The sequence below is a fragment of the Maniola jurtina genome, chromosome 18 (assembly GCF_905333055.1).
Source record: "Maniola jurtina chromosome 18, ilManJurt1.1, whole genome shotgun sequence".
NCBI lineage: Eukaryota > Metazoa > Arthropoda > Insecta > Lepidoptera > Nymphalidae > Maniola > Maniola jurtina.
Genome location: NC_060046.1, coordinates 6465029 through 6479720, shown reverse-complemented (window position 1 = coordinate 6479720; position 14692 = coordinate 6465029). Strand labels below are relative to the sequence as shown.

The 14692-nt window shown below is 35.0% G+C and overlaps 1 protein-coding gene across 1 annotated transcript in view; it reads right to left on the bottom strand.

Annotated features, from left to right (window-relative positions):
* The window catches only part of LOC123874429 (serine/arginine repetitive matrix protein 1), a 229914-nt gene that overhangs the window by 27954 nt on the left and 187268 nt on the right, over window positions 1-14692 (bottom strand). The window contains exon 3 of the mRNA XM_045919754.1: window positions 13268-13363. Coding sequence (XP_045775710.1) covers window positions 13268-13363 — 96 coding nt within the window. The remainder of the gene's footprint in view (window positions 1-13267; window positions 13364-14692) is intronic.

Sequence of the window (14692 nt, the reverse complement as noted above, 5' to 3'; positions counted from 1 at the left end):
GTTCCTGTGGGATTTAAAAAACCGAAATCCAGGCGGGCGAAGCCGCGGGCATCCTCTAGTAAATAATAATAACAACTGAACTGAAATTCGGTTGTATGTATGCTGGATGTTTTTGAGGTCCCGTTCAATTGGTGATAGGCCTTAGAAATTAGAAATTGTACACGAACGAAGTCGCGAGCATCCGCTAGTAGACTTATAGTTACTTATTTACTACTGCTAGTGGTAGGTAAGTAGCATATATTTCCTGTTACTAAACTTAATTTATAGAACTATGTAAATCAGAGACATTCTTTTTCACAGGAAATATTATTGTAAAAGATTAGATATTAATTTAGAGCTATGCACTATCTTAGTATTTGAAGAGATCAGTTCAATGAGCTAAAATAATACATAAGGAAAATCTAATATACCTACCTACCTAAATAAAATATATCTGAACTTTATATAAGGGGGAAATCTTTAAATAAAATGTCTCTAAATAGATATGTAGGTATAGTCCCACCTACCTTGATAGAATACCTATTAGGTTTCACTCCATATTCGCGCTGATCTCTAAAAGAAGTTAGTGGGCAGTTCAACTTTGGAGATGATCTAAGTTCTCGGGTGAATGCACTTAAAATTTTACCGATGACGCCATTTTTTGACGAAAGAATACTGAGTATCTTTAGGTGCAGAGACAAGCCAACAAAATATTTATTTATTGTTACTAGGTGGGTTAACATATTGTTATATACTATAGGTACTTAGGTAGGTAAGTAATGTTTAGTAAGTTCTAATTACCCATCGAACAAATAATACTATGAAGTACCTACCTAGTTCAGGAATTAAGAATTGTACTAAAGTCTCAAAGTAATGTGTCTAATTTGTTGATGTCAATCTGAATGTTATTAGGTCAACCATCACAATATAGACTTATTTGTAACCATTTAGTTTCGACCTCAAAATTCCACTGCTGAATATAGATCTCTTGTAGCGAATTTCCTAATGCCACGGTCTTCTGCCGCCTGAATCCATCAGCTCCCTGCGACGTCAATCGGTTTTTAGGGTTCCGTAGCTCAAAAGGAAAAACGGAACCCTTGTAGGATCACTTTGTTGTCTGTCTGTCTGTCTATCTGTCCGTCCGTCCTTCCGTCGTGTCTGTCAAGAAAACCTATAGAGTACTTCCCGTTGACCTAGAATCATGAAATTTGGTAGGTAGGTACCTCTTATAACACAAGTAAAGGAATAAATCTGAAAACCGTGAACTTGTGTTTACATAATTAAAAAAAAAATTAAATGTGTTTCAATTTTCAAAGTAAGATAACTAACTATACCAAGTACGGTATCATATGAAAGGGCTTTACCTATACATTCTAAAACAGATTTTTATTTATTTTTATGTTAAATTACTATCGTAAAAAAATTATTTGCGTACCTCAAAAAATCATTTTTTTTTAAATATTTAAATCTTCCCCGCAAATGTAAACAAGGCCAAGACGCTGATTCATCTAGTACTTATTAATGTAATTACGCCGTTTGATAATAATAAGTACCCACTTAATGGGCAGTTAGGTACTAGCTAGGTACACAGATTAAATTCAAAACAGTCACGACTGATAGCAACTAAGTGACGCACAACTGATACCATATTTGAAAATATAATACATTATAGGTATATATTAGTGGATATTTAAAATAATATGGCAATAATCATTATGTTTAAAGATTTTGTAAGTACATATTGAAACAAAAACTAGTGACTGATATAAATCAACCAGTATCATTCACTTTATCTAAATAAAAACCAATTGGAGTAAGTGGAGTTAAAATTTTAAAATTAAGTGAATATGATAAAACATATATTTTATTGCATATATGCCAACTTATACGAGTAGATCGATAGATTTGTGTCGACGAGGCTACCACCATTTCGGAAAGATGATTCAGTAGTAGTAGTAGTAGTAGTAATAGTAGTAGTAGTAGTAGTACAATTTTGCGAGGATGCAAAGGTGGCCTTATCAGCGAAGTGATTTTCTAAAGGCAACCCGAGCGTATGAAGTTAGTACTATCAGTAGTATTAAGTTGAGCAAGAAACTCTGCAGTTACTCTTTTTCAAAGGCAAAATGTAACAAAAACCAGGACTAGCTTTTGGAGAGCTGAATACAAAACCGCTTGCTTCCGTACAACTTTGACGTTGAGGAATTCATCAATTACTGTACGGTTTAAATGCGGAACCTCTCAGGAACCTCCGGAAATTATTGCACCAAAGAATCCAAAAAAAGTAAAGTTCAAAAATGAGTCACACGCTCCCGTATTATACCCGCTGGGTCATATGGGTGAACTCACGTGGAATAATGACTCATTTTTGGACGCAGGTGTTGTGTTCGACGTCATGTGAAAGCGTAACGTCAATGCTGTTAAGATAGGGGAATGTTAGCAGGGATCACATAGATCAGAGAATATAGGTACCCAATTTATGTAGAGGGTAGAGTTTTAGTTTAACAAATGCCTCTATAGTAAAGGCTTTCTGCATTAATCATTTACAAACGACCTTTTTAGACACTAACTTACCTTCTCTATTTTCTTGCGAGTGGTAGTTGCCTCTAACTCGAGACATGCATGCCTTCTCTTAATTGCTGGATTATAAAAGGCTTTCATAAATATAGTTTTGTAATCCACTCATAAAAGTTTTTTTAAATTTTAGTTACGGATCCAACAAAAAGTTTTAAAAAGCGGCTCGCAACATTTATATTTCAAGTTGAATTATTATCTTTAATTTTTAAGACCACCGTAGCTGTATTTTAATAAATAAAATTTGATCTCCACTTATCATTCACAACACATCATCACAACCTAATGTTCCAATCCATACTAATATCCATACTAATATTATAAATGCGAAAGTGTGTCTGTCTGTCTGTCTGTCTGCTACCTTTTCACGGCCCAACAGTTTAACCGATTCTGACGGGCACAGGGTTAGCTTATATCCCGGGGGCGGACATAGGCTACTTTTTATCCCGGAAAATCAAACAGTTCCCACGGGATCTTTGAAACCTAAATCCACGCGGACGAAGTCGCGGGCATCCTCTATTATTATATAAAAACTAATGAAAAACCGCCTAACATTAAGCAGGTAGGAAGGTAAATCACATTTTATCAAATTGTTTTAACACTAGCACACAAGAGTTTATCTCGAACTATTAGGAAACAGTACCCAATCATTACATAAAAGGTATTACTGATACACATAAAGAGCAGATTGAAATTTTTGTATCGTTTTTGCTTAAATTAACGGAAAGCACTTATCGGAAGCCAGTGTCAAGTTTTAACCATTAAACGATAACATCACAAAAGCTGAGGAGCCATAAAAATGTGCACTAAGATGACACGTCATTTTGACGTGATGCGAACTTGGTACATGACGCACACTTGACCAATGGGTAGGTTTAGCACCTAACTAAGCCTTGGCACAGATACAAGGGCTTTCCTTTAATCATCGATGACTTGAAAACCGCAATAACTCATACTCTGAAGGTCGAAGGTTCAATAAAATGAGAACTTATTTCAAACATGATGAATGATTTTGTACGCACCGACACGTTATTTTTTTGCAAATTTGAAAAGTCTATTAAGCTTCAGTTGTTGTGGAATGATAAAAATAAGCTATATCGATCAGATTTCCTTAGGATCCACCCCTGGTTAGAACGATTTATTAAGCAATATTTTCCAAATTTCGGTATCTCTCTGGTAAAAACTTCTTATGCTATCATTACTAAGAACCATCATAGCTCTAGGCAGACGAAATAGCTTAAACAATTGAAATGTAGGAAATAGGTTCAGCAGCCGGTTCATATTCACTTTTGTTGGTCTGCTGTTTCTTAGAGCATGCTTAGAGACTGGTTCTTGATCTAATCAGGGTTAGTAGTTTAGTACCCAGATTTGATTGGTATACAGCAGAGTCCAGTCATCAACATCATTGAATCAACTCAACGCTAGCTCACTGCCATCATGCTGGCCAAGTGTGGATTGACAGACTGCAAACATCTTTGAGAACATTACGGAAAACTCTCAGGCACGACGTTTCCTCACGATGTTTTCCTTTACCTTTAAAGCAAGAGATACTAATTCCGAAAAGTTAGAGGTACCTAACTACGTGTCCAGGATCAAACCCTGGACTCGCCAGATTAGAAGCGACGACGCGACGTCTTAGCCTAAGACTTTGAACGCTTATAGCTTCAGCAGTCCAGAGTAGTAGAGAGATTAAAAATATAAATCATGGATAAAATAATATGTCCATGATGTAAATATAAAACTTCTTTTTTTAATCCTTTATTTATAGGCTTTTACATTTATGCATGGTTTTATTTCCATCTTAGACCAGATTGATTTCATGACTAATTTTAGTGATCATTATCTTTTCCAGCCACTTCCTAAGCATTACTGAGAAAATATATGAAAAAACCCATACCTACCTTCTCAGTGCAACAGATGCCTAAACCACAAAACAATGTGTACACATGATACAATTACAATTTCTATTAAACGTGACACACCCCCATGCATTGTTGTCGTATGACGCAGCTTGAACGGGGATGAAGCTTGACTCACATCCTGACTCATTGGGGGTCACACGTAATGATTTGATGATTAATTCCAATGACTTATATTGCATTGTAATTTTTAATTGTATATTATTATGAATGAAGTTAGGTTGTAAGACTTTTCTGTATGAACGTCTTAGACTTTGTGATTCAAATGAATTAAAAGATATAATTTACCAATTTTATAATCAGAAATTAATTAATGATAATATTAATTTACTAATATTAACCATACTGTGTAAAAGTACTTATAATTTCTTAGTAAGATTTCCAAAAATAAATGATTTACTTTTAAGTATCGGTTTTAAGTTATTATAATATGTACCTACTAAGGCCCAATTTCACCATAGTACCCACAATAGTACTCTATACCAAGAATAAAATTAAGTGCTACGTTTACTTTTGGACAACTTATAATCCCACCAAAAACATTTCATGTAAAATGTTGCCAAGACTCACAAGTTCATAATGCTTTCACTGTTAAAAAGTGATGAGATCTCTAGTAGAGCCAAGCCCCTAGCTGAGCTTAGAATTGCGCTGCCCATGGGACCTATCCCAAGTCCAAAGTATATAGCTCTTAAATGCTCTTGAGTATATCACATTTATAACAATAAAGAACAAATAACTCTACTTACAAGCTCTGATTTTACAAACCCTAAATCTTGGTTAAAAAAGGACGGCTTGGCCGTTTAATGTTCGTGGTACTTTTATCTGATATGACATTTAAGCCCGGAATAGCTTGTGCGACAATCATGAAGTATAATAAAAATTAGTAATTGTCGAACAAACTATTCCTTATGACCTTAATATAATATGTTATGCCATGTAATGCTTTCACGAACATTAAACGGCCAAGCCGTACTTTTTTAATCAAGATTTAGGGTTTGTAAAATCAGAGCTTGTAAGTAGAGTTATTTGTTCTTTATTGTTATAAATGTGATATACTCAAGAGCATTTAAGAGCTATATACTTTGGACTTGGGATAGGTCCCATGGGCAGCGCAATTCTAAGCTCAGCTAGGGGCTTGGCTCTACTAGAGATCTCATCACTTTTTAACAGTGAAAGCATTATGAACTTGTGAGTCTTGGCAACATTTTACATGAAATGTTTTTGGTGGGATTTCATTTCTTTTTGGCAGGTGCCCTAGATTTTTTTTTTGGGTCTATTTTTTGTAGGTACCTACATCATTTTCATGGCCCGCTCTCTATCGTTACCTCTTTTTTTAAAAGCTTTTATTCTTGCAATGTATGTAACTATGTTTGTTTGGGTGGAATCTTGCAACTCAATTTTAAAGCAGATATATCAAATTTCAGTCTTTTAGGACTTCAGGAAACACATTTTTTAAATGTACAGACTGGGAAAAGTTTATTTTCCTGTTGTTTTAATGAAATCCCTAGCCTACATACCAAATTTCAGTCTTCTAGGACTTAGGGAAGTATTTTAGAACTTTTGACTAGAGGGGTTTTGAATGGCAATAAATCTGAAACCATAACAGGTAGACAATTGATACTTGGCACGTTTGATAAGTCTGTCAAGGACATATTATCCTGAAAATATCAGCATTCTAGCGATAGACTTTACAAATAATTTGCTTCCCCCATACGTGGGAGTGGAGGGGGAAATTTTTAAATTTCTTAATTTTCCTGTAGTTTGTATGCAATTTCTAGTGTACACACCAAATTTCAGTCTTCTAGGACTTCGGGAAGTACCCTAGAATTACAGACTAGAAGTTTTGACTGTCAATAAATCTGAAACTATAAAAGCTAGACAATTGATACTCAATGCGTTTAATAAATCTGCCCAGGACATCTTATCCTGAAAATATCAGCTTTCTAGCGACAGATTTTACAGATTTGCTTCACCCGTAAGAGGCGTAGAGGGGGGGCATTTCCAATTTCTTAATTTTCCTGTAGTTTGTAGTCAATTTCTAGTCTACATACCAAATTTCAGTCTTCTAGGACTTCGGGAAGTACCTTAGAGGTTTTGAGTAGAGGTTTTGATGATCATCAGTGAGGGACGAAATCGGCGTATTTTAGGTATCAATAAATCTGTAACCATAAAAGCTAGATATTTGATATTTAGTATATTTAGTAAATTTGCTGAGGACACTTTATACTGAAAATTTCAGCTTTCTAGCGTCATCCAGACCGAAGTTATGACGGGTCGAAAATACGGCGAAACACTTCGAGAAAAAGGTACGTAGCGCCCCGGCCGCCGTTTGGCTCGTCTTGGCGGGGGCACTGCCGTGCCCCCTGATACGTTTCACCAATTTATTCCTACCTTAGATTAGCTATTCTTAAACTTGTATGTTATAACTCATGAGTATCTCAGTATAACCATAATCTAAATAAACCCACAATAAGTGTCAAATGTCAATCACTGTAAATAAAAAAATCACAATTCCCCTTTCAAATGACTAACTGATCGAGGATAATAGCTAGTAAAGTAAGCACTAATTTTGTTGTACAAATTAGTTCCATAGAAAAAACTCGAGCCTGCACATTTTTAGCTCTTGTGCAAAGGCCAGATATAAAATCAAGGGTTTTATTTTCGAGATGAATAGATGCTTTCTAGTTACTACTCAAGCTAACGAGACTCTCAGAATTCATCAAATCCTTGCAAATAAGGTTAGATAATAATCTAAACTTCATATTCATTTATGAAGCCTCAGTCCTCGACTTGATCCAAGCTTCGAAGCTTTTGGGACTTGATATAGCAAACTTCTCTAGGTCTAGGTATATTAAAAGAGTAAGATATTTATTACTAGAGCTTTATTACTAGTAACTTCAACCGCGTGGATTAAGTTTTTCAAATATCCCGTGGGAACTCCTTGAATTTCAGACAAAATGTGGCTTATGTCCGTCCCCAAGGATGATGCATGCAGAGAGACCGACATATAATACAAACTCGCATTTGTAATAATCACACTTCACATCACACTATCCTATTAGGTTATACTAATATTAAAAAACTCTAAGTTTATGTGTATGTATGTGTGTATGTTTGTTACTCCTTCACACAAAAACCACTGGACAGATTTGTTTGTTTAAAATGGAGATGGATTATTCCTTGGATTAACATATAGGCTACTTTTTATCTAGGAATATCAATGAGTTCCCACGGGATTTTTATAAAACCTATATCCACGCGAATGAAATCCTGCATTTCAGCTTTTCATCAGCTAGTAATATGATGGCGCTCTATTAATACTAATGAATTATAACAAGTACCCATTTTCAGAGACAGATTAGTATTCTTAAAGCCCATGGTTATTAGAGCATTGCCATAAAAAGCAAGGATTCTATGAACACAATGGCTTCGTGTTGCAGAACGCGTATTAATGTCATTACAGACAACATTCTTAGATACTTAATGAGTCAGAGAGTTTAAAAAGGATACGTTTAAGTCCATGTGGACGACTGACCGAGTTCGTTGTTCAGATAAATGTACTTGTAAGCATTAAGGCTATGGTTACAAATGTCAAGTTACTACTTCCTTCGCTGATACCATGGCCCAAAGTAGATTTCAACTTACGACACCAGTAGCTGTAACTCAGAATGTGACACAAAGCCACCCTTGTTCATCATGTATATTTATATTATTTTTAGAGCTTACTTTAATGTCACTTTCAGAGAAGAACTTGCTTAATTTTTTATAAACAATAGTTTGCTATTTTGAACAATTTAAAATTTATGTTATGTATTTTCCTATGACTATTTCCTGCAGTTAAAAGTGGCACACGTCCTTCTACAGAGTATAACCATGCTCTATATCATCAAATGGCTAACACACAGCCAAATGGAGAGACAGATGATACTTTCAGATTTATCACTAACATCGATGGTCACTACTTACCCATTATTATAAATGCAAAAGTGTGTTTGTATGTTGGTTTATCCTGTAATCACTTTGCAAGATAGCAACGGACTGACGTCATTTTTTGTATGGATATAGTAATAGAATCTATATAAATATAGATCTAATTCTAAGTAATCCTTTTAATTGGCCAAACCTGCATCGGTGCGACAACAACAGCTTTATTTTGATTAATTTATACTAAGTATATTTGCATCATACTGTGTTATTTTGTGGTTTTTCTTTTTGTTTGTTATGGGTTGTCTTGTGACTTATATTGCCTGAAATAAAAAATATTTATTATTTATTATTATTTATATAGTTAAAGACCCGGAAAATTGGAGAATTCTGGATATTTAAAAATGTGGACAAAGTTGCGGGCATCATTAGATACGAAAATAGACTACGTAGATACCTACGTAATCTATTTTCGTTAAGGGAATATTATGGCTTCGTCTGATTACACACCTGATTACTTTCACTTTATTTGATGACAACCCGTATAATTTCATAAGACGAAACACTCGTAATCGGTCTATAGTATCCTTGCCGAGACCAGTAGGTATAAAGTAATTTATGAGTTACTAAGGCTTCTTAAGTATGTAATTTACTTCCATATCGTACCGAAATAATATCTCAATAAAGTTGACTGAAAGGCTGAAAGAAGAAACTAGGCAAAGGAAAAAAAATATTAATACTCTTCTGCCCACATCTATAGTGAGTATCTATACAAATATCTTAATATTATGCAAAAGCTTACATAATTTAATATGTTCATTGTTTATATTTCCTCAACCTAACGTGTACCCCTATCTTTAGTGAGTTGAATGACTCTGTGACTCACTCTTTAGCAACACTCCTATGTACGCTCTTGGAAAGGTCATCGCGAACCTTTTGAATGGACTTGGTACATCAATTTATCATACGTGCGTATAGCGCATTTGCCTGTAACTTTGTCTGTACTTGAATACGTCTGTACTGTGAAATTAATTCATAATCTTATTAGCGACTGCTTGCGTCTTCGCTCCCGAAGGAATTTAGAATAATCCGGCCTTATTCCTTGTCTAGTGTCTTCATCACTTGTTATATTAAAAAGGAACATCTGTGCAAAATTTTAACTTTCTAGATTCAGGGGTTTTTAACTTTGGGCTAGGCCACTGAGTGAGTCAAACACTTTTCTTTTTAGATACCGTAGGTATGAAGATTATGACTTGCAATAGTATTTTTTAACTTTCCATGAATACAAACGTACCAGAATAAAACTTTAACTGCATTTTGTTTAGCTCGAAGTTTAAAATACGATCAAAGGCATTACCGTTTTTGATACTAAAAGGCCGCCAAGGCACAAGGTCTTACTAAGTACAAGAAGAAAAAGATTTTATAACATCCAACGTACAAACATTTTAATATCCATTGTTTCGTTGTAAATATGAATTGCAGTTTAATTAATCATTAAAAACTTGTCAGTGAAAAGGTGGGATAAGAAGTTTCGAAAGAGCCTGCGAAGATTTTGGCATTTGGCAGCAAATTACAGAATGTGTTAAGAGGGGTCTCTCCGTCACTCGCTCTATACAATCGTAGTTCCAATTTCATTTGAATATTAAGCAACCAAAGTCCATGAAATTTTGCAGACATATTCTAGAAACTAATACCTATCTGTGCCTGTGGTGTTTAAGATTTTTCTAAAAATATGTAGTTTTAAAATTACAGAGGCTCGAAGATTTGTATTTGAATTTTTAAGACCGCGTAACTTTGAAACCGAATATTTTAACGGAAATCTGGAAAACCACAGGCATAGATATTAGTTTCCGGAACATTTCTGCAAAATTCCATTGAGTATGATTGGTTAGTATTCCAATGAGAGACGAACTACGTTTATATGGAGCGAGTGACGGAGAGACCCCTCTTAAGACACGATAATGGCTGGTGTTTCTTTGTATTTTTAGTGCTGAAAAGGTCATGGATAACTAAACAAACTATAATTTTATAGCGGTTGCTCCTTTCAAATCAGCAAAAGTTACAATACGTAACTTATGTAGGTATGTTGTGGGCAATTGGAAGCTTAGACAATTACTTCCATCCAAGCTTCTGAGGTCCAACTATGTACTATGTAGTTATTACTTTCTCATGTGAATACAACATTCTTTGAATCCAGATTCTAAATCCTTAATCTTGATGCTTCGGGATCCTAAGATGGGGTAAACTAAGGTGTAAGGAAGTATCCCTTGTAAAAATTGACATTGTAGATACCAAATATTAGCTGAATTTCAGATTCCAACTCTTCCATCCTTATGCTGCAGGGTCTCAATATTGTCCATCTAAACAGCGTCCAAAGGTGGTTATCAGCACACTTTCATTATAATACTAGAGGATAAAAAGTTGCCTATGTCAATTACAGGGACGTAAACTACCTCGGTACCTTTCAAACAAATCGGTTAAGCAGATGGGTCTTTAGGAATCCGGTGGGAACTCTTTGACTTTCCGGGATAAAAAGTAGCCTATGCCCGTCCCCGGGATATAAGCTGACCCTGTACCAATTTCGTCAGAATCGGTTAAACTGTTGGACCGTGAAAAGGTAGCAGACAGACAAACACACTTTCGCATTTATAATATTAGTATGGATTCAGGTTATCGAATATATCTTAATAATGTCTAAAGTGCAATCAAACTTATACATACGAGTATCTTAAAACCCGATGAAAAAGATCACTAGCAGGAAAACTGTAACTTCCCTTCTCAAGGGGGGATTACCTACTTAGGTATTACCCAATGAACTGGTGCGTCTGTATACATAAACAATGTCTAATGATTCAAGCACGCCCAGCTTTTTAACAAATATCTACTCATAAAAAATTAAAAAATATATCCAATCAAGTGCAAGTTGTTTCTTGAACACAGTGTTCCTTACAATAAAAATAAATTAATCGTAAACCGAAATCAAAATTTTTTATCGGAATCATTTTTTTTTTGCTTTTTACGTGTCTTAAATTGCACAGAGATCGTATCAAGTAGAATCGAGGTTAATGTGTATACTTACCTACCTGATAACGTCATAATTTTCGTTTTTTAAGTTAACGGTTCAGTATTTTTGAGATTTTTTGAAGGTATAATAAAGCTATTGTTCATATTATACATAAATATTGCTTTAAATAGGTAGCTATATAATAAAACAGAAATAAAATGTGCAACAAGTTAATCCGATATTCCTAATCCGTCGGTAATTGGCTGGATAACAGTTTTACAATAAATAATAAATTATTATAATATTTTAGTATTAAGTATTTGATGAGCAATATTAGCGAAATTAATGTTTCCTGTTATATGTTCTTTAGTAGGTATTTTCAAGACATTTTAAAATTTATTATTTTAATCATAACCAGATTATAATAGGTAATAAATATTGAGATATTCAACTTTATCAATAGAGATAGCTGATGTGTCACATTGATGTAAAAATAAAAGCAGGTACAATTATTATTTTCTAGATTAAAACATGAATAGGTATGTTTAAGTAGATATCAAGTTATAATGAAAGTATCAGATAAGAATAATGTACTTACAAAAAACTTTTGTAACTAGGTGCAAAATTCTACTTTCAAATCAACGTTTTTTTTAAACCATGGTTTTGTATTGTTATGCTTAGTCATTATAATTATGCCAATTTGTTAGCAAATCAAAATAAATTGATTGCCATCAAATTCAAAGTGTAAAATTTTTGAAATTGGATTTTTAAGGTTTGCACACAGAAGGTAATTTAATTTACACTAGATTTAATTTTTTATTTATACTTTTGGTTGTTTTGGAGTAAGGGTTTGGGGTATTCAATCACCCGTTTACTAAGAAAAGTAAGTAAGTACTAAGAAAAGTATGTTTCCACTAAGCAATTAGGTTAGTTCGGTAGTTTTACACACTAGACACTTCATACGTTCAACATAACGTGTGTCATGTACACTTTAACTGCGATACCTACCTAATGAGTGATGATAACGCATGAATCATACTAAGCATACTTATCAGTGTCTATAATGGCAATATGATTGTACTTAATAGTAATAAAATCGGTCAACAGACAAGGTCAGTTATAGGCGCTTTAAGTGCAATCAGACAAGAGTATGTAGGTAGTGTATGTACATTAGAATCGAGGAAAATAATGTAATATTATGCTACTGAACCAAACGTAGAACGCAGAGGTAAAGAAAATGTAATTCATGCTTACTTATTTGCGAATCGAGAGAAGTTAATCGAGAGAAGTTTATAAAAGCTGAAAGTTTCTGTACGCGCTGGCTCTTAGTCCATAATATTTTACGTCATCCCATAAGGCCGTATTAGCCCGTAGGTAAGAGTACAATAACAATTTGTCACACAAAATAATATTAGACCAAACTACAAAACGTACTAAACTGATACCTAGATTGATTAGATTTTGACCTCCGTGCCATAGTGATAATAATCGCGTAGATGGTTCTAGGTGCTATTCCCACAGGGGCAAAGATACAGACAACGAAGTGAGTGGATAAGAGTTCCTTTTTACCTTTTGAGGTACTGAACCCCAAAAAAGGATTTGTTTGCGTTTACTTTTTGCAGCTTTATAGCTCGTTCACACAGGCTGCCTAAGCCTGCCTGTTGCGTAAGCGTAGACGTAGCGCGTATCATTGCGTTGTAATGTATGGAACTGTATGAAACATGGCACACCGCTTGCGTATAGCGTGGACGTATGCGTAACCCGGTGTGTAAGGGGTTTACACGCGTCACTACGCACGCGTCACGTGTACGCAATTGGTGTGAATCGGCCTTAAAAGATAAAAGCGTAGTAGGTATGATTAGGTACTTACTTTAGGTGCAGATATCTCGTGAAAGGAGCTAGGCCTCGGCGCCGGACCGGCTGCCACGCAGTCGACAGGCACGCTGTAGTCCGCACAGAGGGCAGCCTGTAACAGAAAAGACATATTGTTTAAAAAAACCGGCAAAGTGCGAGTCAGACTCGCGCACCGAGGGTTCCGTACTCGGGTATTTTTCCGATAAATCAAAAACTATTATACATAAAAAATAAATAAAAATCTGTTTTAGAATGTACTGGTAAAGCCCTTTCATATGATACCCCACTTGATAGAGTTTGTTTAGTTAGTAGGTTGTTGTGTAGTTTCCTATATGTTTTCTTGACAGACAAGACAGACGGACAGACAGACATACAGACAGACAGACAGACCGACAGGCAGACAACAAAGTGATCCTATAAGGGTTCTGTTTTTGCTTTTCAGGTACGGAACCTTAAAAATTAAACATGTGTAAGTAAAACTTTTTGAAATTAAAGATACTTATGTAGCGTTTTATACATTTTCACTGTAAAGGAGTCTAAATGTCGTTTAGAATAATTATGTGGTCTACGGCTTAGAACCTTCAACAAATGGCGGCTAGGTTTTAAACTAATAAAAGTAGAGCAGAATCCTCAGTCATCCTCAAACCGTAAATAATCTTAGATAAAATTCTACCACCGCAATTTTAGTTCGTATCTAGAAATTTTTAAAGCGGCCCAATTGTAAGTTAGATCCATAAGATTTTCCTTACAAAAATATGGCAAAAATTAAAAACAATACCTCCTAAGGTCAAGGTACACAACAAATAATAACGATCGTAAACAATCGGCAAGTCGCAAAGAGATAGATGTATCAAATAAACACTTTCATTCGTCAGTTGAAGGATCACTTTTCCTGGCGCAATATATCACTGGGAAGGGGCGCTGTAAATATCTGCAATAATTGGTTGCGAAGTTCCGTCGGTATTCAATTTAAAGAGTAAAACAAACAAATCGAGTCCAAGTATCGCTCGGAACCAATAAGCGTGGGGCATAAAGGGAATCGCCCCCAGTACAAGGAGGTTCAAATTAATTGGGCGCAATTATCTTTTTGTTTTGCCCCCAAAATGAAACTCGGTGTCCATTATACTCTCGGTGCTTAAAACGTATAATCTATCACGTTTTTAGGGTTCCGTACCTTAAAAAGAATAACGGGACCCTTATAGGATTACTTTGTTGGCTGTCTGTCTGTCTGTCTGTCAAGAAACCTATAGGGTAGGTACTTCCCGTTGACCTAGAATCATGAAATTTGGCAGGTAGGTAGGTCTCATAGCACAAGTACAGGAATAAATCTGAAAACCGCGAATTTGTGGTTATATCATTTAAAAAAATGTGTTTCAATCTTCAAAGTAAGATAACTATACCAAGTGTTATGTAAACATTCTAAAACAGATTTTTATTTATT